Here is a 26,422-nt window from a genome sequence, read left to right as displayed (position 1 = left end):
TGATTCTGTCTCAAACTGCTTAAAAGAAATAACATTCTGGATGAACAGCAACATTCTCAAACTGAATTCAGACAAAACAGAACTTATAGTCTTTTCGTCGGGTAGCAAATACAGACTCAGTGAAAAAAATAAACTGTCAATGTGGACCAAGCTGAAATCAAACAGTCATCAAGTGTAAGGAATTTGGGTGCATTCCTTGATTCAAGGGTTAATATGGAACATCATGTTAGCTCCGTTTGTGCAGATCTTCGTATGCCCAAATAAGTAAGATAGGGACGTATTCGAAAATATATCAACGAAGAAGCTACAAAAACACTCGTTAACTCTCTCGTGACATCAAGACTGGATTATTGCAATGCTCTTCTATATGGTATACCTCAACAAACCATGAAAAAACTTCAACTTGTTCAAAATTACTTCAGCCCGTGTGATTAAACGTACATCTAGGAAAGATCATATTACACCAGTGATGAAAGATCTTCATTGGCTGCCAATCGAATATAGAGTGAATTACAAGATCTTATTACATACTTTCAAGTCACTGAAACAACAATCTCCATCATATATGCAGGAAATGATCAAGTTTATTCCACTTCCCGAAATCTGCGCTCTTCAAATGCACCTGTACGATTAGTGCAACCAAAAAACTAAACTGAAATTTTGTGAAAGGAGTTTTTCGGCATCAGCTCCTAAGCTATGGAATTCACTACCAAGTCATCTAAAAACTGTAACACAGTAGAAAGTTTCAAAAAAAACATCTTAAAACACACTACTTCAATTTAGCTTATGGAAAATAATCAGTGACTGTTATGAATGAATTTTATAAACAGTGAATACGAAGTATCTGTTATTTGAATATTAGTTTTATTAAAAATTTTTTTTTTTTTTTTTTTTTTTTTAACAAACAATTTTTCAAATCAATTTAGTATTTCTATTGTTTTATAACGATGATTTAGCAAGATCTTATCTATTATTATAAATCCATTGCTAGCATTTTTAAGCACAGACTATTTCTTTTTTTAAATCAAAAAAAAAAAAAAAAAAACTAACATTGATTTATCATAATAATTTACATGTGTTATATAATATATGGCTCGTGAATGCAGAGGGTCAGATTTCAAGAATATTTAGTGTTAAGGTGTGGGCGTGGCTCTTTCCTCCTGTGGTGATAGTAGTGATGTCATCCTGGGGGTCTGCATTTGCGCTGTGGGGAGGTATCTGACTCCCTCGGTACTGGACCTTGGTGTAGCAGTACTCATGCTATCCAGGTTCGTTAGGTTCAATATTCTTTTAGTCTGATGTCGCTGTATTCATTCTTTTATCAATCGTTCATATATTTTCTGTTGTAAAGTATGACAACAAAACAATGAAAATCATCAATATGCATTTAAAGTAGCTTTAATATTTATTTAATGAGTTTATGTTAAAAGGCACATTATTTCTTACACATTTATATATTGAAGACAATTTTAATGTATGACAATAATATTGTAAAGTGAGTTTTAAGGATCTTTAAGTTATATTGTATTAATATGTAAAAATAATTCCATAATTTATACTTTTAATTAGTTAATGCAAAATATTTTTAATGTTCATAATCCTGTTCATTTATATTGTTTTAGACATATATGATTGATGTAAAGCGCCTTTGAACATTTTAATGAAAAGGGCGCTATATAAATGTGGTATTTATTATTATTAATTTTCATTTTTCAAAAGAATGCATATCCTGAACAAAATTGAAAAAGATATCTATATTTTTCTTGTAAATAACAAATATAATCAACATAAGTTAACAAATATAAAGTTGAAAATATTGAAATAGCATACAATATGAATTCCATAATCAATGAATATCATTGCTAATATAGAAGAGGAAACTTGATATTAAGTAACTAAATTGATGAAAAACTGTGTACACCAGCGCTTTATAGCAAATCATATTGTACTGTTTTATGTTCTGCAATTTTTATTTAATATTATTGTTTCCGTTGCTTCTAAAGGATCACTCCTTTCCAGATTTTTGTATGAAAATGTACATACATATTTTCCCTTTCACTTGTTTTGTTCCTCCAAATCAGACCATTACCTTAATGTATCAATGCTAATACTGTCAATTTTTTTTTTAATATTCTAGGTTATGTTTAAGGTAGCCTTTTGAAATAAACTCCAAGATATGTAAATAAAGGTATTCAGTAAAATAACACAAATTTACCATTTCAGCCATTGGAGATTTCTTCTTTAACTGCTTCTCAATTTCCAATTGCATATATGCCATAGATCCAGCCTGTATTAGAAATACAATAACCTTTATACATTTAAATTATTGTTTCAGAATACCCAACAAAATATGTGCAGAAACAAGATTGGCGTGATCATTAAAGTATTTTTTTGTAATTCACTTTCGATTTAAAATAATGTACAGAATAAATAAATAATAGCTAAATATTTAAGCCATGTGCCTTTTACCAATTTCAATACTTTTCACTACAATATTTTTTTTAATAATATCATAAAATATAATGTATTTCGATTATACATGGGAAAATTTTGAAGTCAAAATTAACTATACAGATAGAAATTACCTTGTAAAACAAAATAAGGTTTTGTTGGTGTTTTTTTTTTAATTAAAGAGTTAATTTGAAGATACAGATGATGTTTCATTCACTAAAAAAACTATATAAGAAAGTTATACTGACAGCCAGGAAAAAAGTGAATATTTGATAACATAATTGACATTTTTTTTCTCACAACAAAATCTAATCGTGTATAAACCAACATTGATTTTCAGAAGTAAAAGTCTAGACCCAGATTTGTAATGTCGCTGTTGATCCAATATAATTGCCTGTAAGTTTGTATGTAATGCCACTACTCCTGATATACTTTCTTGTATAAATGTAATAATGTACACATGGACTCGGTAAGGTAAACAAAATGATTAACCTATGGGTGTAAAATCCCCTTTAAAAGTGTACAGTGCCAAACATTGGGAAAAACAGTGCAAACTTTGAGATTACGAATGGACAATAAGCGACATTTGACCAACTTAACTTAATAGAATAGTCCAAATAAAAATATGATTTTCTTAATTGCTTGTCTTTTGAATAAAAAATGTTTTAAATAGGCAATCAAAGCAAAACTAAATAATAGATCAGGATCATTTGATCACATCGTATATGGCTTTACATGATCAGATTTGCTATCTACACAAGATCTATTGTATGAGGAAATAACATTATTCTTAGCCTACATTTTATAGAACAAAGAAGTAAAAACACATTAACATGCTGAAAGGAAGTGACCATATTTTTGACATCTTTACAGAAAGATTCATTAAAATATTTCCTTTGATGCTTTGATATTTCATGGGATCTCACGATCCCATCAAGGGAAAGAGAACACTTTCAATGGTACATACTGTGTTACTAAAGTACTTATAAATAGGCATCCTATAAGGCAAGACTAAAATCAATCTACTGTGATTCATAAATCGTCAAATGACACTTCTTTCTTCTTGTGTTGGAGTGAAATCAACAAACCTGTGCAAGAGCCATTTTAGCCTCATTTTGTAGTTGCTCTTGTCTGGAATGAAAGTCTTCACTCTTTTCTTTTTCATCACCAGGTTTTAATCTTGGTGGACTGCACCTCTGTATAGATGTTGTTGGTTGGGTAGGGTTATTTAAATCAGTTACAGTACTCAAATTATTCTGGAACAAAAAGTAATACATTGCATTTATTATCGTTGCAATTTCTAAATATTCCACACCAAAAAAAAATACATTAATCTTTCAGAGAACAGAAACTAATCATTTAACATTAACGAGGTTGTCCTGTCAGCGGTTCACAGGAAATTAATTTCCAAAATGATATTCTTCCCCAATCTCAATAAGCAAACAAAATTGACAAGTTTAATCATGGGAAGAGCGAGTTTCTTCAAATTCAACTTTTCTGTTTAAAGCAAAAGATGTAATCAACATGATTAAATCTTAATTCTCTATTTTATGCATAAAAACAGGAGCAAAGTAAACTCTGGTTGAAACGGCAGGTAACTTGGCTATATTTGTTTGTTTGTTTGTTTTGTGTTTTACGTCTCATCGACACATTATAGGTCATATCGCGACGTTCCAGCTTTACTGGTGGAGGAAGACCTCAGGTGCCCGTCAACTTGGCTATGTGTCCGTATCAGTTGTTCATTAATTTAACATTATTTTAAGCAATTTTACACATCAATATGGACATTACAGGTCAACTGAATACAAACACGTTATCCATGGGGTTACTAACAACCTTTGACTATTTCTAGCATACAGAGGACAAAAAGGAATGATTTAATGAAAAATGGAATGAAATACAAAAATAAGGATTCAGATGAGTTGTGATTCCTAAAGATGGTCAGCAAAACATTTTTATCAACTTCTCTTATCTTATCTTCATAAAAAATAAGGTTGAATAACAATTGTAAGTTATATGTTAAAATCAATGAATGAGCAGGGTAAAATCTTTTATGAAAATCAGATTTATCCTGATAAGCATGTGATAAAGAAAGTCAAAAATTACAAGTAGCCAAGTTTTTTAATTTAACCCTTTCCCTCATGAGCATATTGTGAAAAATGAAAAGCCTCCTGTTACAAGTTCAAACTGCTATGAAACTATGAAAAATGCTTCAATACTAATCAAACTTGGCACAAATGTTGACTGGACCATTGCTTTTGTAACAACATGCTCAGTCTTAAATTTCCTGTTACCATGGCAACGAGGGGACATCTCAAAATTGTCAAAAATCCTTATTTTGCCTTGATTTTTTCCATCAAAATTTATTTCAAAGTGCTGTAACTTCTCAAGGGATTGAGATAGAGTCAAAGGCTTTTGAGCTACCGCCCCCTTCAAACCCCCCAAACAGAAGGGGGCACATCCGTCTTCTGGCAACCCCCTGATGTATCTTTTGGATGGGGAACGGCGCAGAAAAAGTGCTCACTTTTTTTAGCAACATTTTGCAAACGAAAACATGTGTTTGGGGCCCAGATAGGACATTTTTTCGCTATTTGGGGCCTAAAAGAGGGGGGGGGGGTCGAAAGTGTGTTGTTTCGCATATATATGAGGTAAAGGGTTAATTGTACACAGTGACCTAGATTATAATTTTGTTTCTGCTGACAGAATAGTTTTCTGTTTAAACAATTTTCATCCAACTTAAATAAATTCAATTATGTGCAAGAGAACTTGATCATGCTTAAAATAAAATTCAATTGCTTGGGTTCTACTGGATTATTCTCTTGTTGTCACATTTAATCCTGAATTTCAGGAAACTACCAAATAATTACATACTTGCTACTAATATCAACCAGCACATGTACTTTTATCCAAGTATAGAATTTTTTTGCCCAATGCAATTAAAATTGGCATTTTAGTGATGGTAATTTTAACTGAATATAATTAAATTGAGATTAGAGATAGGGCTTTGGTTACAAGCTATTTTGAACTAGCTTCTTTTGAATGAATGAGGAGAAAAAAATATTTTTTCAAGCAAAAGTATGTGCATTTATAAAATGCATACTGGTAGAACAAATTGTTAGGGAGACCAGATACAGTATAACTTAGTGACGAGAGCTTCATGTTCCTTCCGAGATGGCTTAGTAAGTTAGTCTCAGCCAAAACTTCAGGGTATGTTCTAACATGAAGGCTAAAGTGACACTTACTAAAGTTAAATGACATATACTTACATCTGAATCAACAAGGTTACTGACTTTCTTCATAAGTTTCACATTGTCATGGATTTCATGTTGCCTTGGAGACAGCCCTTCGTTGTCAGTGTCACCTGGTGACTCATTCATAAAACATATCTATATAAAAGAATATAACATCATATTGTTATATACAAGACAAATTATCACACCGATGAGACAATAAATATCTGGAAAAAAGTAATCCCTTGGAAGCATTAAAAACAGCAAGATTGTCACTGTCTTAAGCTAAAACAAATACAGTATATATATATATATCTTATTTATTAAAATAATGCAAAAAGAGTGAAAAATGAAGCTGAAAATGTCATTAAGTGAAACATTTTATCTATCGCCTGTAATGTATAATATTGTATCTTTTAATAGATGTTCATTTTAATATAGTTTTCTTACATTTGTTTTTAATAATTTGTAAGCTGGGTTTCATTTAAAACTCATATAACTGTTTAATTTGATTTCCCATTATCATCGCATTAAGAAACAACTTCATGATTTATCCATTTTCTGACTTAATATAAATAGCTAATAGCTAAAGTAAAAACCTTTTAAAAATTACACTTAATCAAATATGACCTCCACCTTTAAGAAAGCTGAACAATCCCTTAGAGGTTATACAATAATAAAATACAACAATTTTTGTCATAGATTTTCTTCAATACTTGGTCATGACATTTAACAAACAGATGGAATGGTAAATAGAAGTTATTCTTATAATCTTTTTTGGTCAACTTCTTAAATTGAAAGTCAAGAAAAATCATTGAAAAAGTTAAAATGATGTAATTTTTTAACTTTTACTTTTTTTTCATATAATGGGACTATTTCAATATGTCTAAAATATTTAATTAAAGATGATAGCTGTACAGCTTTATTTCGGTATTATATTTAACCTTCGTTTTTTGTAAACCTGTTTTTCATTGGTCTTTTAATTCTAGACCTAGAGTCAAACAGTGGAGTGTGGGGGCACCCGTGTCCTATGGACACATTTCTAGTTCAGCACTACACTATTCCCATCAAGGAGTCAAAATAACCTTGAATATAGCCATGATAGCTTTCAATTTCATATTCATTTCCCAACATCTTCACATGATGTAAGGAATTTTCTATAATGTTTCTAAAGTTTGTAATTTATAGGTAATACTCATTTGATAAAAAAAGCAAGTAAGATTTGTTTTCATTTTGGACAGTTTCTTTTCCTTAGCCTAAAATTATTTGTGGTCTGTCACTGTTTTGCAATGTTCATGAAACAAGACATATTGCTGAACAAAATTAATATGACATTCACCTGCAGTCCACTTTGTAATCGTGACTGAATGTTTGGCTTTTTATATGTTATTTCATCATCATCGTCGTCATCATCGTCAAGGCCATCTTCTCCACCCATTGCAAGCTTTTTCCTAATTTCTTCCCTGTCATTGCGTCTTGCCTGAAAATATACAGGAATATTTACTTTCAATATAATTTCATTAAACTGATAAGGAATCTTTAAATGTAAAATGGTTGTATTTTGTTCTTTGTTCAATACACCATGAATTATCTATACACCAACTGAAACTAAACTTTTCAAATACTATAATTACAACCCTGTGTTGATTTCTTTACTAGTTATAAAATGCTATGATACGAAACACTCAGAAAAAGAGTAAAAGAGTAAACATATATTTGGAGACTGCTCCCCATGGCAAATATAGTTTTAATTTATATGTTTGGTATAAATTCGATCAAATGTACCATATTATAAAACTACAATTATTACATTCTCATAACATAAATATCAATGAAAACACATCAGTGTTATTCACATTAAAAGGGCATATTAATTTTAAAGTATTTAAACCCTTTTCATTCCATACTATAGTATCAATAATGAATTGATTTGTCAACACTAGCTGTCTCTTGTAAAGCTGATATAATTAATATTTATTACATAATTGATATAACTGCATACTATTGCACATTTGTAATGTACTTTTTATTGGATGGTGGTGACATTCATATTAACTATATATAAATGGCTGCTGTTATGAAGTTATTTCATTTCTTTCTCAAGAAAAGGAAGTTTGCTGTATTATAGATTTGTTAGCAGATCAGGTTATAAATGCAAACAAGCATTAATATAGGACCATACAACCTGTCAAAAATATTTATAACAAATAATATACATGTGCACAGAAAAGTAAGTTTTCACTTCTTTATGCATTTGCTACATGGCAATGCCTTCTTTAATACTGAATGATATTCTAATTTAAACCTATTGCAAATCAATATAATGTTTTGTCTTGTTTGAATCAATCCAATTAAAACTGCCTCTTTTATTATAGGCAGAATCTTGTCCCGAGATAACATATTCAATCCACTAGACATTGAATTTCTTCTGTCGCAAAGGGACTTTCCGAGTCTGTGTGTGATTCTTCATTTAGAAAATGCCTTTAGAAATCAGCATGATATTAATCTATGTAAAAAGTATCAGGGCATCAATTTTAATCAGATGACAATTCTGTAAAACTTGACAAGTAATCTGTCTAAGTTTTCCCACGTGACAGTATCAGGAACCCAACAAATCCATACAATCTCCATCTCCTGATTTACAGAATGCTGAAACATTTTGTATATATTTCTATTATTCAAGTATGAACTTTTGAACCAAACTCTGATGAGGATTTTCTCATTTAATGACATTGCTTATGTTATGATTCACACACTGCTTGTACTATGGACAATTTATTATTTTGCACCAAGTCAAGAATTTTACATCAAATATAAACTTTTTATTCTTAAAATTGCGAACGAGACATATCACAAAATAAGCACACGAACACAAAACAGAACTGTCAAGTTTGGTTATAAATGTATATGTTAAGGAAGTCACTATTGTCTTCAAATAGTAAGCATCAATCATAATTTAGAATAAGCAATACATAAATTTGATTTCAAGTGATAATAAAGTACAACGTTTTTCATCTCACATGTGTTTTGTCTGGTGACTTGACTTGGTAACGTCACTCTGTGCCATTCTGATCACATTTACTATTGTAGGTACATTTGTTGTTATTTCTGTTTATTCATTTTGTTAAATACATGTTACAGAAACTCCACTTATAATAAAGAAACGTGATAATGGGAATTATGATCGAAAAATCTATCTCTAAGCTAAACAATAAAATATCACACATTGACAGTTAAAGTGTTGTAATTTTAGTTATACAAGTTTCTGACTATAGTCTGAATGAGATAAATTTGACTCTAGGCGCTTCCATGACGAATTAATTTGTTATAGACGACAAGTTCATAAGAAAATATAGCCACCTAAGACTTTTTTTCAAAGAACACAAAGAAGCGAAGGAAAACGGCGCAAGTAAATTAGTTGACGTCAGACGTTCTACAGTAACGCGAAGGCTGCCCAATAAAAAGGAATTAAAATATACAGTCATCTTTAATGTGGTATAATTCTGATGTTTTTTAGTAATAACATTTGAATCGAGACATGTGCCATGAAGAACAAAACGCAATAACAAATTGTATGCCCACGCGTAGGTTACTTGTACAATGTATAAATATATTTTTATGTGTGTGTGCTTCGGTTCTTTACAGTTGTGACAAAAACAAAGAGCCAAACATATTTATAAAAAAATCCACATTTTGATTGCTGTTTTGTTGATTTAACAATAAGTAAGTATATATTTTAGAACTTTCGAGCAGAAACTCATGAGAACTCCCATTTGCTGGCATTGTGCTTATGAAAATGCCTTCAAGATATGTAGACATCACGAAAATCATAATGCTTCCCCTGGTGTTCTTCAATCTTTTTTAATAGTAGTACCATGGCTAGTGCCTTCTAAGTACCCTGCTGGTGCGGCCGGGTTGTGTTCTGTAAACGTCGCCTTGCCATGTTGATCTGTGTCCCCTTTGTTTCATATGGAGACACATTGCTCATGTTAGAGAGGATGTTTTAATTCTCGTTTGACATGCAAGACCTGACATTTCAACTATTTGCTGCTCATTTTCGTGCAGACATTGTCAGAATTGTTTCCCATTTGTAGATTTGTTCATTTTTTTATCATCTGTTCTCCTATTCACAAACAGATTAATCTCTGCAGGGAGTGATGATAGTTAGAAAAAGTCATGTATTATTTACTTTAATATATATTTACAGATGGTATTACACACACTGATGGTTTGTGTGGGAGAGAAAATAATTAAATCGTGCGAAAAAGAATATCATATTCTTCTAAAGCATATTGGATATTTTGCAACATCTTTTCCAATATATAGTAACTTATCTGGAGACTTACTGAATGGTATTTCCTTGACTTTTGAGAAGCAAAAAAAAATAGACATATGATTTTTTTAATTCCATACATATATAACGTTACATGTTTTGCATGATGTTTAATTCATTAGTTTAATAATGAATGTACTGTTGTACTACTATGATTTCTTAAAATCAAATTTTACCTTTGATTTCAATAACATAGATAGATGTGAAATCTCTAAACAGGTGTAATATATTATGTTCAGTAGTGTCACTCATTAAGCATGGTAACAAGAATACCGCTCTATGTAAAACTATTATTTTAACCAGTATGATTCCTTTGAAATTCACAACTTACGATAACAACGAAACAACCCTGGTGCTTTCTCATTACCAATTATCTATTTCATGTATTCATTTTCTAGTCACACGTTAAGACTTACACATTCAAGTGTGGACATTACCTACATTTGAAAAGCATGTGAATATGCATGATTATCGGTATAAATATCTCCATTTAATTCTTAATTTGATGCTTTGGTGGCAAAATGTAAATGGCTATTATTTTGTCACTTCCAAGCACCGGACATTCAGCATGTAAATTTAAACATCTAAATAAATATTGAATTTCCTTTGAATGAATGAGGTAAATAGTTTTGTATGGTAAGACATTTGATATTCACAAAGCAATACGAACTAAACTAGTTTTATACTTTTGATACCGTAACGTCCGCAAAAAACGAACATCCTATTATTGGCACAACTTCGTATAAAAGTATAAAAGTCAAAGGAGACATGTATTTTTTCTTCTTGACATTGTTAGGAAACATCTGAAAGCTTTGGAGTATACTCAAAGGTAAGAAAGAATTGAAAAATGACTTTAAATCAGGCTGAAAGTTCTGACTTGTCATAAATGTAGTATTCATATGTAACAATTACTTATTACTTATTAAAGGTATACTTATTTCTGTATACGTGTCTTATAGCACCATATGGACAAATTGAATTATCTGAAAAGATCATATATATTTTTGGAAATAATTGTCACATAATAGCTACGTTTCTACTCAACGTTAACAACTAAAGTGAATCGTGTCACGTATTGTTTAGGAATGTTTAGATAAAACTTGGAAATGTGAGATTCATATTGAATCGTCCATTATCTGCAAGTTCAATGTAGTTTTCAATTATTGCAAATGGAATAATATCCGGAATTATCTTCATTATTGATGAACAAGAATAAAAAAAGAGCCGCGTCACGACAAAACCAACATAGTTGGTTTGCGATCAGCATGGATCCAGACAAGCCTGCGCATCCGCGCAGTCTGATCAGGATCCATGCTGTTCGCTTTCAGTTTCTCTACTTTTAATAGAGTTGTATATATTTGTAACACACAATTTAGGAAACAATTGTATGCCAAGGCCTATGAAAGCACGGATTTACATTACATGTAATGTAAATCCGTAATGAAAGCAAACATTTGAGCATTTATATTTTATTTCTCTTATTCTAATGAATAAGCATGAAAACACAAGTAAAAAGTATGTTTCAATTTACAAAAGGTACAGTAAGGTGTATATCCAAAGCAAAATTATGAGACATTGTTTACAAACCAAAACCTTTCATTCTTAATGTATCTGATTATTCATTAATTGATCCGAGTCATAAATTGTAAACAACGCAACAATTTAATCACTGTATTGATATCATCAAAGTTAATTGCATTTTGACTCTCGACAATAACAATAATAAACAATTATTAAATAAAATATTTAAGGTTTTTCATAATCATTAGCACGATGTTTATGAGATATGAATCAATGAAATAACAGACAATGATAAATACATACTGTCTTGATTGAAACTAAAACTAAAATAGTCAAACAAATGTCAAATACATGTGTCAGTTATCTCCTGAACATTAGGGGTCTGATAGGTTAAAATGAATATGTCTCGAAATGATAACAAAAAGATTCTTTCTGCTCATTGTTACTTAAATGTCTACCTGTTGCCTAAAAATGCAATCCCAAATTTGTATAAGCTTACCACTTTATTCTGTTTCAAGATAGAGTTATCTAAGGAAATTCAATTTACTCTTGTCTCTTTATTTGCTGATTAATACCAGTTCATGGTTGCCTAATGTAGCTTGCTAGCTTTTTCCTTTTAAAAAGATTGTCATTTTTTAAGTTTGAAGGCTATGGGTGTAATGCTTCTCTAAACGGTTTTCACATTCAAGGTCGCTCTATTCTTGACCTTCTCGAAGGGGCCCCAAAACAATAGGTGTCTTCTTCTCAATAAGAGTGTTCCTCCTATGCTTTTGAAGGGGGCGGGGTTTAAATGTTTTTTCTGGTTTTGACCAAAACCAAAGTGGGTCTACCGCTGACAAACATTAGAAAAAACAAAGACCCCCCTTACTTAAAAAGGGGCTAAAACACATTTTTGTTTAAAAATCAAAAATTCATTTTTAAAAATCGATTTAGGTAGCAAAATAAAAACTAATAAAATAAATAAAAAATATTTATCACACAATCTGACCTTTACAGCGTTTGTGGCTTACAATCCAACTAAATCAAAACCATAACGAAACATTTCTATTTCTGTCTTCTGATTTTTACTTTGGAACCATATACCGCTTTTCATGGAGTGACACTATGTATCACATTGAAGGTTCCATGATAATCGCCATATGAACACATCTGCGGATGTTTATAACTTCAAAATTTTACCAGTTCATGTTAAATGTTGAATTTTACTTAAGCAGGTGCTAGGGAGCGTAGGCGGCAACTTGCACTTTACAATACCGTCCATGAACAGGCACAATCGAACCGAGTCGTTTTGGGCGTTTTTTAGGGATTCCGTTTTTTCCATTGTATTGCCATATCGGTATTATTTGTACCATGTGGAGGACTTAAAAGTCACACAGGTGATATAATCAAAGATGTTATCTTTTCGATCCTTGAAGATCGTTCGGCACGACATAATTGCTATGTGTACATGTTTGTGGTATTTAAAGTTTCTTCTATCCGACCTTTTTCAATTTGGGTAGTTCCAGAACTCCCACGTGAATACTGTAAAATATCTCATGAATATGTTGCCTGTCTTTTAATTTTGACTTTGACAGGTAATTTGTGATATGCAATCTTCGAAACATCTAATTTCCTTTCAAATTCTCATTTTATTGTTTTCGTCCATTGTTTTCTCGTTTAGGGCAAACGCATTGTTTTACTTGGGGACCATATGCCGCTTTTTATAATATGGCACTAACGTGTCACATTAAAAGTTCAATACTAATTGCCAATTGAACACATCTGCGAATGTTTCAAAATTTTACCAGTTCATGTTAAATGTTGAATTCTGCTAAAGCCAGAGCTGGGGCGTGGACGGTAACTTGTCCTTTACAGTACATGCATAAATTCAAAACGGGCACGAGTCAATAATGATGTCTGTAATTCTGGTAGAAAACGCTCCATATTAACTGACAAGAACATTCATCAAGTCAAGCGTATCACTGTTAACAATGCAAGTCTTTTACTTACACATATAGCCCATATCGCAGGAATATCAAAAAGGTCAACTCATGCGATTCTGAAGAATCAACTGAAAGTTAGGAAAGTTAGGCGAATAACTGCCAGGTGGTTACCCCATTTGCAAACATTTGGCCACCAGAGGGAGCTCAAAAATTATTAAAATTGTTTCTAAAATACGAAAGTCGTAGTTTTTCTAATTTTATGACTGTACGTTAGTTTTGTCCTAGAGGTTCTGTCACATCCAAGTTTTATAAAAATGTAGTGTTCAGAAAAAATGAAAAACACCTGTATTTTCTGCATGACAACGCTCCTGCACACAAATGAGTTACTCTAATTTCTGTTCGGGAAAAACTAGTGACAGTCCTTAACCCTTTCCCCCATGAGCATATTGTGAAAAATGGCCATTTTCACTGAAAAGCCTCCTCTCACAAGTTCAAACTGCTATGAAACTATGAAAAATGCTTCAATACTAATCAAACTTGGCACAAATGTTGACTGGACCATTGCCTTTGTAACGACATGCTCAGTCTTAAATTTCCTGTTACCATGGCAACGAGGGGACATCTCAAAATTGCCAAAAATCACTTTTTTGCCTCGATTTTTTCCATCAAAATTTATTTCAAAGTGCTGCAACTTCTCAAGGGATTGAGATAGAGTCAAAGGCTTTTCAGCGTTGGTTACACGTTATCTTATGATCGACCTGGGGTCATTTAAAGCCTCTCACAAGTCCAAAATTTTCTTGGCGATGAGGAGGACTCCGTCCCCCTTCAAACCCCCCAAACAGAAGAGGGCACATCCCCCTTCTGGCAACCCCTTGATGTAATATTTGGAATGGAGACGGCGCTGAAAAAATGGTCAATTTTTTTCACAACATTTCTCAAACGAAAAACAGTGTTTGGTGCCTAAATAGGGCATTTTTTCACTGTTTGAGGCCTGAAAAAGGGGGGGGGGTCAAAAAGCCGTCGAAACACGCTTATATAAGGGAAAAGGTTAACAAAAAATGATGAAAAACCTTGGAACCACCCAAAATCTAGTTTTTCCATGTTAACATTTGGTCTTTTACTTAATTTTGGTGAAAAATCATTGTTTTGTAACATTTATAATTTTTTTAGTTAACCCTTTCCCCCATGAGCATATTGTGAAAAATGGCCATTTTCACTGAAAAGCCTCCTCTCACAAGTTCAAACTGCTATGAAACTATGAAAAAATGCTTCAATACTAATCAAACTTGGCACAAATGTTGACTGGACCATTGCCTTTGTAACGACATGCTCAGTCTTAAATTTCCTGTTACCATGGCAACGAGGGGACATCTCAAAATTGCCAAAAATCACTTTTTTGCCTCGATTTTTTCCATCAAAATTTATTTCAAAGTGCTGCAACTTCTCAAGGGATTGAGATAGAGTCAAAGGCTTTTCAGCGTTGGTTACACGTTATCTTATGATCGACCTGGGGTCATTTAAAGCCTCTCACAAGTACAAAATTTTCTTGGCGATGAGGAGGACTCCGCCCCCCTTCAAACCCCCCAAACAGAAGGGGGCACATCCCCCTTCTGGCAACCCCTTGATGTAATATTTGGAATGGGGACGGCGCCGAAAAAATGGTCAATTTTTTTAACAACATTTCTCAAACGAAAAACAGTGTTTGGGGCCTAAATAGGGCATTTTTTCACTGTTTGAGGCCTGAAAAAGGGGGGGGTCAAAAAGCCGTCGAAACACGCTTATATAAGGGAAAAGGTTAAACATCCACCGTATTCTTCTGACTTGGCACCTGGTGACTTTTTCCTCTTTCCTAGACTAGACTGACAAAACATCTTGCAGGTCAACACTACAAGGTAGAAATTGAATAGGGACGGCAATTTTTCAGTTACTGAAAATACCACCCAAGGAAAACTATGTTGAAACATTAAAAAATTGGATTAAACGTCTGAGACTTTGTATTTCTGCAAGAAATTTTTCCGAAGAGTTAAATTAGATAACTGTAGAATATTTGTTCGTTGTTAACGTTACTGACCATATTTTATTACATATTGACCTATCCTTGTAGTTATGGAACACACAAGAATAAAGAGAACTGTAAATATTTTATTTCAAATGCATTTGTAAAGATATACAATGTTCTCTCTCAGTATTTTGCAAATATTTTACATTTCAGATGAAGAAAAATTTTTTTTTAAATCATTATACAAAATGTTATTCCTTATTACACGGTAACGTCACGGGGTTCCTCCATTATCAATTATTGTTTCTGTTTACTCAAGTTGTAAATTAACAGTGTGAATTCTAACACAGTCAAAAATGCAATTTTTCATGTAAGAAATGGTTATAGAATTCACGTTAATTGTTCAATGCTATACATATAAACTATGCAAATATACACTTAATCTGGCACAGTTTACCCTTGTGAAAAACATGAAGCCAAATTTAACCTTTGATTACTGTCTTGGTTGATATTATTTAATGATCATGAGAACTAGCGGACTATAACTGACGTGAACTACTTGATGATATTTTAATTAAATTTTTCTAAAGTAATTAAAAATCATAATGCAATAACTGCTGCACTGTTGGTTTGTAAGTATATACATGGAAAGACATTTAACTGTCCTGACCTAATTTTGAATAAATTAGTAAATTATTTATAAATTAAAAATGCAGATTATTGTTTGAATATAAATAATATATGACTGACTAAATCTTTTTGTAGTGTAGCTCGTTTTAGAGCGGGTAATGTTAAATCTCGTTTGGCATGCAACGCTTGACATTTCAACAACTGACTGCTCCTTTTCGTGCAGACACTGTCAGACATGTTGCCCATTTGTAGAATGTTCATTTTTCTTTTTGATCTCCTATTCACAAACAAATTAATCTCTACAGGGTGTGATGAACTCGATAGAAAAAGACATGTATATTTGTTCAAATATATATCTACATATGTCACTACATTACTCCTGGTAGTGTAAGAATTTAAATACATTGTAATTAAATCTTGTGAAAAAAGATCAATTTCTTCTACAACATACTCGATAGTTTGCAAAATTATTTCCAATATTAAAATACTTACTGGTATTTTTTTCTTAGACTTTTGATGTCGTGATTGCAAAAAATGTGATACTAGGTCAATTTCTATATATGTGTCTTATAACATTATAATTATGGGTAAATCAAATATGTCAGAAAAGGTAGTAAAATGCAAACAAATGTCACACAATAGCTACGCTTCAACTCCATATATGCCACTTAACAATACAAAAGGAATCGTGTCAGGAAAGTATGTCTCTAAGCGTTCTGATAAAAGTTGGGAATGTGACATTCATATTGAACTGCCAATTATCTGCAAGTTCAATCACCATTCACTTTCGCCCACTTCCCTATTCTAATCTATTTTTTGTAATAAAATTTAGCACTCAGCACACTATCACACCAGCAGGGAGTCAATATCGAATAGGGTCACACGTGTGCTTTTAAAACGCTTCTACAGTGCAAGTAATTATTATGTACACAAATTTGTTAATAAAATTCATTTAAGTATTTTAATTTATTAATTTCAGGTTATACAAACACTACATAACATTCGAGTGTTACTCATGGATAACGATGTTGTTGTTTTTACATCAGTCTAAATAATTCGTACCCGGAAGATGGCGACAGAATATTATTCCTTTATATTAAATTATTCATTATATGTCACTGAACAATTTTCTTCAAAGGTGACAGTTAATGAACATTACCCCTCCTGCCTGTCATATTTCATGAAAAAAAACTCACAAGCAAAAAATGTGAATTTTTATTTTGAAATGTACTTGTCAAGATGAACTGTATTTTCGCTCAATATTTTTCACATATTTTACATTTATCCAAGTTGTGTAGAAGCGGTGAAGACTTCAGGGCGGAGCAATCACTTCAGGGCGGAGCAATCACTTCAGGGCGAAGCAATCACTTCAGGGCGACATTAAAGCAATCACAAAAAGACCTTTCATTTCTATCCGACATGGCAATCCATTTATTAAAAGATACGTGAGGCATACTAAGTAAAATCAAATGTTTGGATATATTCGATGCACACAAAAATATTTTGTATGGTTAAGTGTATGAAAACAAAAGTTTGAGCATTTATATTTTTATTTATCTCATTTTTAATGATTTATGTTGAATTAGCATGAAAACAAGTTAAAAATATGTGCCAGTTAACAAAAGGTACATTACAATACATATACTAAGCAAAATTATGAAACATTGTTTACATTTTTATTTACAAACACCAAAACTCTCATTCTTAATGTATCTGATTATTTTCATCTATTGATTCAAGTCATAAATTGTAAATAGCGCTACAAATGAAACAACAAAATGATATTATCAAATTTATAACTGCTTTTTTGACTCCCAACAATACGGTAACAATAATAAACAAGTAAATTAATATTCAAGGTTTTTTCATTATCAAATTTGCATGAACACTTATACAGGTATATCATATATGAATCAATGAAATACACATTAATTAATAAAAACTTTCTTCATATACTACATTTATTGAAATTCAAAGGGAATATAAATAATTGATGCTTATTCTGTTTTAACAATTTGGTCGAAAAAACCTTATATACTTGTTGTTAGAACTATCTCTTGTATAATATGACATGATAAGTTTAAATGAATATGCCTCAAAGTGATAACAAAAACACAATTAGTTTAATTATTTTGGTAAATATTAGTTAATATATTAAATGTAAGCCACAAAGTGAAATTGCTTCCTGCTCATTGTTAATTAAATGTGTGTTGTGAGACCCACACATTATGCAATCACAAATTAGTATAAGTTATTCACTTCATTAAGTCTCAAGCCAGATTTATGTGAGGAAATTCAGATAACACTTTGTTGACGGATACCAGGTGACGGTTACTTAATATAGCTTGTTAGCTTTTTCTTTTAAAAAATTGCCATATTCAGATTAAAACTAAAAGCCATGAAAAATCCAAATTAAAGTCCTTTACAAGATGGAAAAACCCTTATCAATAGAAAAGTATTACTTGTTTCTTAAGAATACATGTTAACACTAATTAACAGACAAGAAGTCAACTAAATGGCATTACACGACATATATATTGTTAGAGAAAAAGGACACATGACACAGATCTTTATTCCATTAATTACGGAATGTCTCAACACCTAGTTATCAACTGGTTTAAAACCACTAAACATAAAACAATCTTTTCTTTCCGTAATCATTTTGTAAGTTGCCAGATTATAATTATTCAGCTAAACATGTATATCCATACATATGATCACTTCAACATGTACATTGTAAATTTCATAGTGTATGTATTGTTTTATGCTTTTTAAATTTTAAATCACTTTCTTGTACAACACAACATAGTCCTTACATTTATGTTACTTCCTAATGACATTTCTATATGTTCTATTAGAATAATTTGCGAGTCTACTCATCGTAACTGTCATAATGCTTTTGCATGGGTTTTGCATGTGACAACTTCCGTCCAGTCTTGTGTTGTTCTATATAACACAGCCTATGTTAGTTTTTTTGATATTTAATAGTTATATAATATGCTATCTTGCTGGGAGCTTTCCTTTAACACTAGTTGTCTTGTTTCCTTTATTCCCTCCAGTTCGATTGGCACGCTCTGCTAACTCTTCCGCTCTCCTAAAATATGTAACAATAAAATCAAATCACCATGTAATGATAAAATTCAGCTTTATAAAAAGCTCAATAGTGATCAATGTGATGCAAGATAGATAGCGTTTGAATACAGATTTTCAAAAAAGACTGATTGAACAGGCAAATCTCATTCAATTTGTTCTGGACAATCAGACGGACAAGTAATGGCAAAGTTCATATGCATCAGAATAAATAAAGGAACAATGTTAAATTAACTTGTTCACATGTAACAAGTATGGTGAAATAAGGCAATTCTAAAGCTTAACCTTAAAAACATATTGTTTGCAATTTGATAAAATCTAGAACATTATTTAAATCGATTTCCCGAGCAATATCAAACTGAATGTGTACATATACATGACATTTACAGTGTTAGTGGAGCTTAAAATTCAACCAAAATAAAATCATAATTTGAGTTGATGAACATTTCAATATCTATCTAACATCCTGCATATTTGTTATTATAAATTATTGCCACATCTTCGTTGGTGGAAGAAAAAAATACTTGACTAACCTTGTTAAATCTTCTATATCAACCAGCATTGAATCCTGGGCCATGTGTAACTCGTCTCTCTCCATAAGCAGATGTACGAGTTCCTCATTTAAACCTGAAAATATTACAAGATTTATAAATATCATCTAATATTGAAGTTGTAGAATATTTGAATATGTTACAAAAAATTTAGGCTAGGACATTATTTACAAATAAATTATTGACATTTTAACATTGAAATGTTGTTTTCCTAACTCAAAACTTCATATAGAAACAGATCAGACATACTAGAAACCTGTCAAAACATTTATTAAGACCAGTATGTAGTGCTCATATAAAAAGGACCATAAATCGTAAAAGTTAACACAAAATATACCTTTTAAGTACACATTGACGAAACTGATACAAAAGTTTATTATCCAAAAACTTGAAAAAAAATATTTTGATTCAATGACAAATCATCAAATTAACAAAAAAATATATTTTCTAAGAATGATGCACAAATGTATCATTCAAAAACGTAAAAAAAGTTGTTTTGATCAAAGGAATGTTGGATGGGGATTCTAACTCCAGCTAATATCACTTAGTACAAAATGTTCTTATATGATAACTTCTGCTAAATGCAAAACATTAAAACTTCACAATATTCCAGTTACAACGAAGAATTGTCAATAAGTATGTTAAAGTACTGTATACAAACAGATGGTCGTTTTTCTTTAAATTGCTGTAATGCCGGTTTTACATATAAATTTTCTTGAAGTAATTCGTAAAAATGCTAGACAGACACATAAACTTTACACACGAATGTCTCCCTTTAAACTCTGTTATACTTACTTTCAATTTGTGTTTGTAAATCGTTATACAAGACTTGAATGGAAGCCAAATTCATCTGTTGTAGTTGTCTTAAACTAAGTTTCTTCCTATGTTTCTCACCAAGGCCTGGAATTCCAACCTATTAATAACAAATTTAATTTAATAATATTACAATATCAATTAAGGAGTCAAATTATATGTGAAACATTATTATATATTGTTCCAGATAAAATATAGTGTTATTTCAGCATACATGATCTGTTGTTTCATGAGAATCATTAATAACATTGGAAAAAAAAACATAAAAAAAATCACAGTAACTAAAGCTGGTTACATAGCATATCTGTTTTGATTATGATTATATGTGTATATCAGTTGACTAATGTTAAGAAAACAGTGCACTGATGCTACTGACATTAAAACTGCATTAAGAATACCAAATATACACTAAACATTTTCAAAATTGAAACCAGCATGTTTAACATTTTGTGGTCTAGATTAATACTTATAAATACGAAAATCCAAGTAAAAGTAAAAGATGATTAAATAACTTTAGTGACAAACACAAAATGAAGAGAATTCAACTGAACATTTGGAAGTTAGTTCATCGACTAAGTCAAAGTTTCGCTACATTATTTCAGATAAAACATTTTTACACTGAACTTGACATATTTGCTTTGTGTGGATGAGAATGTTCTCCTCTCTGTCTGACCCAGTATATTACAATAATTACGGCTGATATATCAATACAGTATTGTCTTGTTGCATTCACCAACAATAATCAATAATTTACTTCTAATGTGAACTGACATGACTCACAGCAATCTACTACTTCGTTTTACCATACGCTGGGTTAAAAGAAAAAAAGCGTTGGTTCGAATGTGTACTTAGTTACACGGGAGATTCTATTTCTCAACTGCTTTTTTTTTGTTTATGTAATAATGAGTCTGGTGTTATTTGAAGTTGAAGTTAAATAATGCATTAGCAATGTAGAGTGTTTAAAGACCTTCCATACATATTTAAACAGCATGTAGGCTCTTGTGCTTGTATAACTTAATGAGTGTTGTAAATAATTTTCAGTTTTCAAAAGAATGCATATCCTGAACAAAATTGAAAAAAGATACCAATTTTTTTCTTGTAAATAACGAATAAAATCAACATAAGTTGTTTGTTTGTTTGTTTCATTTTACGCCTTTTCCCAACAGTATTTCAGTCATATAGGCGGGTAGTTTCCTAACCATCGTTCCCGGAGAGTTACACCAGTACTAGACTACCTTCCTCCATGCTAAACTACCAAAACATCTCCTGGGGATCGAACCCACGCCAGAGAGGTAACTGGATTAGAAGTAATTGACTCTAACCCCTCAACCACGGAGGCGGTTACAACAACGTACGTTAACAAATATAAAGTTGAATATATTGAAATGGCATACAATATGAATTCCATAATCGATGAATATTGTTATGTTTCTTTTGCTTATATAGAATAGGAAACTTGATATAAAGTAACTAAATTGATGAAAAACTGTGTATATATGTGCTTTATAGCAAATCATATTGTGCTGTTTTATGTTCTGCAATTTTTATTTAATATTATTGTTTCTGTTGCTTCTAAAGGATCACTCCTTTCCAGATTTTTGTATGAAAAATGTACATACATATTTCCCCTTTCACTTGTTTTGTTCCTCCAAATCAGACCATTATCTTAAAGTACCATTGCTAATACTGTCAAATATTCAAGGTTATATTTAAGGTAGCCTTTTGAAATAAACTCCAAGATATGTAAATAAAGGTTTTCAGTAAAATAATATCACAAATTTACCATTTCAGCCATTGGAGATTTCTTCTTTAACTGCTTCTCAATTTCCAATTGCATATGTGCCATAGATCCAGCCTGTATTAGAAATACAATTACCTTTACACATCTAAATTATTGTTTCAGAATACGTTAAGAAAATATGTGCAGAAACAAGATTGGTGTGATCATTTAAGTATTTTTGTAATTAACTTTTGATTAAAAATAATGTACAGAAAACTTTTATAAGAAATAAATAACAGCTAAAGCCTAAATATTTAAACCATGTGCCTTTTACAAATTTCAATACTTTTCACCCAGATCTGAAAGAAGCCTGTGTAGATTTTTTTCTAAAATATTTTAATATCATATAATGTCTTTCGATTACACATGGGAAGTTTTGAAGTCAAAATTAACTATACAGATAAATAATTACATTATTAAAGAAAATGTACAAAATTGTCATATAGCATTTTATGCACTAGAACATGAGATCAATCACACCATTTCTAGTTTAAAAACAACCTGACAACACGTTACCAATAAACATAAAGGTTTTATTGTTGTTGTTTTTTTTATTAAAGTGTCAATTTGGAGATACGAATGAGATTTCATTCACTAAAGAAAAAACTATATAAGAAAGTTATACTGACAGCCAGGGGAAAAAAATTGATAACTTAATTTAAATTTTTTTTCTCACAACAAAATTTGTATCGTGTATAAACCAACATTGATTTTCAGAAGTTAAAGTCTAGACCCAGATTTGTAATGTCGCTGTTGATCCAATATAATTGCCTGTAAGTTTGTATGTAATGCCACTACTCCTGATATACTTTCTTGTATAACTGTAATTATGTACACATGGACTCGGTAAGGTAAACAAAATGATTAACCTATGGGTGTAAAATCCCCTTTGTAAGTGTACAGTGCCAAACACTGGGAAAAACAGTGCAAACTTTGAGATTAAGAATGGACAATAAGCGACATTTGACCAACTTAACTTAATAGAATAGTTCAAATGAAAATATGATTTTCTTAATTGCTTGCCTTTTGAATAAACTATGTTTTACATTGGCAATCAAAGCAAAACTAAATAATAGATCAGGATCAGTTGATCACATCGTATATGGCTTTACATGATCAGATTTGCTATCTACACAAGATCCATTGTTTGAGGAAATAACATTATTCTTAGCCTACATTTTATAGAACAAAGAAGTTAAAAGACATTAACATGTGGAAAGGAAATGACCTTAATTTTGACATCTTCACAGAAAGATTTATTGTAATATTTCATTTGATGCTTTGATATTTCATGGGATCTCCCGATCTTGTCAAGGAAGATTTCACTTTAAAGGGTACATACTGTGTTACTTAAGTACTTATAAATAGGCATCCTATCAGGCAAGACAAGAAACAATCTACTGTGATTCATAAATCATCAAATGACACTTCTTTCCTCTTTTGTTGGAGTGAAATAAACAAACCTGTGCAAGAGCCATTTTAGCCTCATTTTGTAGTTGCTCTTGTCTGGAATGAAAGTCTTCACTCTTTTCTTTTTTATCACCAGGTTTTAATCTTGGTGGACTTGACCTCTGTATAGACGTTGTTGGTTGGGTAGGGTTATTTAAATCAGTTACAGTACTCAAATTATTCTGGAACAAAAAAGTAATACATTGTATTTATTATTATTGCAGTTTCTAAATATTCCACACCAAAAAAAATTAAATTGATCTTTCAGAGAACAGAAACTAACCATTTAACATTAACAAGGTTGTCCTATCAGCGCTTCACAGGAAATTAATTTCCAAAATGATATTCTTCCCCAATCTCAAAAAGCAAACAAAATTGACAAGTTTAATCATGGGAAGAGCGAGTTTCTTCAAATTCAACTTTTTGTTTAAAGCAAAAGGTGTACTCAACATGGTTAAATCTTAATTCTCTATTTTATGCAAAAAACAGGAGCAAAGCAAACTGGTGGAAACGGAAGGCAATTTACTCGGCTTTGTATCCATATATTCATTTACATTATTTTAAGCAATTTTACACATCAATATGGACATTACAGGTCAACTGCAATACAAACACATTGTCCATGGGGTTACTAACAACCTTAGACTATTTCTAGCATACAGAAGACAATAAGGAATTATTTAATGAAAAATGGAATAAAATATAAAAATAAGGATTCAGATGAGTTGTAATTCCTAAAGATGGTCAGCAACTTCTCTTTTCTTATCTTCATATAAAATAAGGTTGAATAACAATTGTAAGTTATATGTTAAAATCAATGAATGAGCAAGGAAAGATTTTTGATGAAAATCAGATTTATCCTGACAAGCATGTGGTTTTGAATGTAAAAAATTACAAGTAGCCAAGTTTTTAACAGTACACAGTGACCTAGATTATAATTTTATTTCTGCTGACAGAATAGCTGTCTGTTTAAACAATTTTCATCTAACTTCAATAAATTCAATTATGTGCGAGAGAACTTGATCATGCTTAAAATAAAATTCAATTGCTTGGGTACTGTACAACTGGATTATTCACATGTCACATTCAATGGAAACTACAAAATAATTACATATCAACCAGCACAATGTACTTTTTTCCTAGTATAGTATTTTTTTGCCCAATGCAATTAAATTTGGCATTTTAGTGATGTTAATTTTAACTGAATAAAATTAAATTAAGATCAGAGATAGGGCTTTGGTTACAAGCTATTTTTAACTAGCTTCTTTTGAATGAATGAGAAAAAAATCTTTTTGTCAAGCAAAAGTATGTGCATTTATAAAATGTAGAACAAATTGTTAGGGAAACCAGATACAGCACAACTTAGTGATGAGAGCTTCTTGTTCCTTCCTAGATGGCTTTAGTAAGTCTCAGCCAAAATTCAGGATATGTTCTTACATGAAAGGCTAAAGTGACACTTACTGGAACTAAAGTTAAATGACATATACTTACATCCGAATCAACAAGGTTACTGACTTTCTTCATGAGTTTCACATTGTCATGGATTTCATGTTGCCTTGGAGACAGCCCTTCGTTGTCAGTGTCACCTGGTGACTCATTCATAAAACATATCTATATAAAGAATATAACATCATATTGTTATATACAAGATAAATTGTCACAATGTTGAGACAATAAATATCTGGAAAAAGTAATCCCTTGGAAGCATTAAAAACAGCAAGATTGCCACTGACATAAGCTAAAACAAATTCATCTTATTTATTAAAATAATGCAAAAATAGTGAAAAGTAATGCTGAACTATTAAGTGAAACATTTTATGTACCCCTTCTTATGTCTAATATTGTATCTTTTAATAGATGTTCATTGTAATATAGTTTTCTTACATTGGTTTTTAATAATCAAGCTGGGTTTCATTTAAAACTCATATTACTGTTTAATTTGATTTCCCATTATCATCATATTATGAAACAACTTCATGTTTTCTCAATTTTCTGATTTAATATAAAAATTTAAAAATTACACTTAATCAAATATGACATCCACCTTGAGGAAAGCTGAACAATCCATTAGAGGTTAATACAACAACTTTTTGTCATAGATTTTCTTCAATTATTTATGGTCAAGACATTTAACAAAAAGATGAAATGGTAAATAGAAGTTATTCTTAGAATCTTTTTTGGTAAACTTCTAAAATTGAAAGTCAAGAAAAATCATTGATAAAGTTAAATGATGTAATTTTTCAACTTTTACTTTTTTCATATAATGGGACTATTTTAATAGCTTTCTTTTGGTATATATTTAACCTTTCTATTGTAAAGCAGTTTTTCATTGGTCTTTTAATTCATCGTTTTTATTCGTCCGAGACGTTTATATAACAATGCCTTTAGAATTTCGCGCTACTTTTTCTATTTTTTGTTCGTGTCACAGTTCTGAGAAGATTTAGGTCACGAGAGAGAATTGATAAAAAGCACTTTGAATATTTCATATGAGTTAATAAAATATTTTTTCAAGTGTTTTTTCATGTTATTACGACAATTCAGAATTATCAAAAACAATTTACAAACTACTACCTCATGACTAGCGATTCTTTTTCAAATAAGTTTATGGTAATAATCCAAAAAAGAACAAATTTGAATTTTAATTTATATATAA

At 31.0% G+C, this 26,422-nt stretch overlaps 1 protein-coding gene across 3 annotated transcripts in view; it reads right to left on the bottom strand.

Annotated features, from left to right (window-relative positions):
• Positions 1-2,110: 2,110 nt before the first annotated feature.
• Positions 2,111-26,422, bottom strand: part of LOC132726879 (IQCJ-SCHIP1 readthrough transcript protein-like) — a 127,476-nt gene continuing 103,164 nt past the window's right edge. The window contains exons 9-14 of one of the 3 annotated variants that reach the window (XM_060712285.1): positions 25,261-25,380; positions 23,784-23,951; positions 22,324-22,395; positions 20,523-20,640; positions 19,710-19,803; positions 17,619-19,180 (exon numbers count right to left, since the gene is read on the bottom strand). In XM_060712285.1, coding sequence (XP_060568268.1) covers positions 19,087-19,180; positions 19,710-19,803; positions 20,523-20,640; positions 22,324-22,395; positions 23,784-23,951; positions 25,261-25,380 — 666 coding nt within the window. In that variant the 3' untranslated portion in view covers positions 17,619-19,086. Of the gene's footprint in view, positions 2,288-3,539; positions 3,708-5,717; positions 5,838-7,020; positions 7,162-17,618; positions 19,181-19,709; positions 19,804-20,522; positions 20,641-22,323; positions 22,396-23,783; positions 23,952-25,260; positions 25,381-26,422 lie in introns of those variants that run through there. The other 2 variants (XM_060712288.1, XM_060712286.1) reach the window with 2 other exon arrangements.

Source organism: Ruditapes philippinarum, unplaced genomic scaffold, assembly GCF_026571515.1.
Source record: "Ruditapes philippinarum isolate M1 unplaced genomic scaffold, ASM2657151v2 ctg1411_1_1_1_1, whole genome shotgun sequence".
NCBI classification, from domain to species: Eukaryota; Metazoa; Mollusca; class Bivalvia; order Venerida; family Veneridae; genus Ruditapes; species Ruditapes philippinarum.
This window is presented reverse-complemented; position numbering and strand designations above follow the sequence as displayed.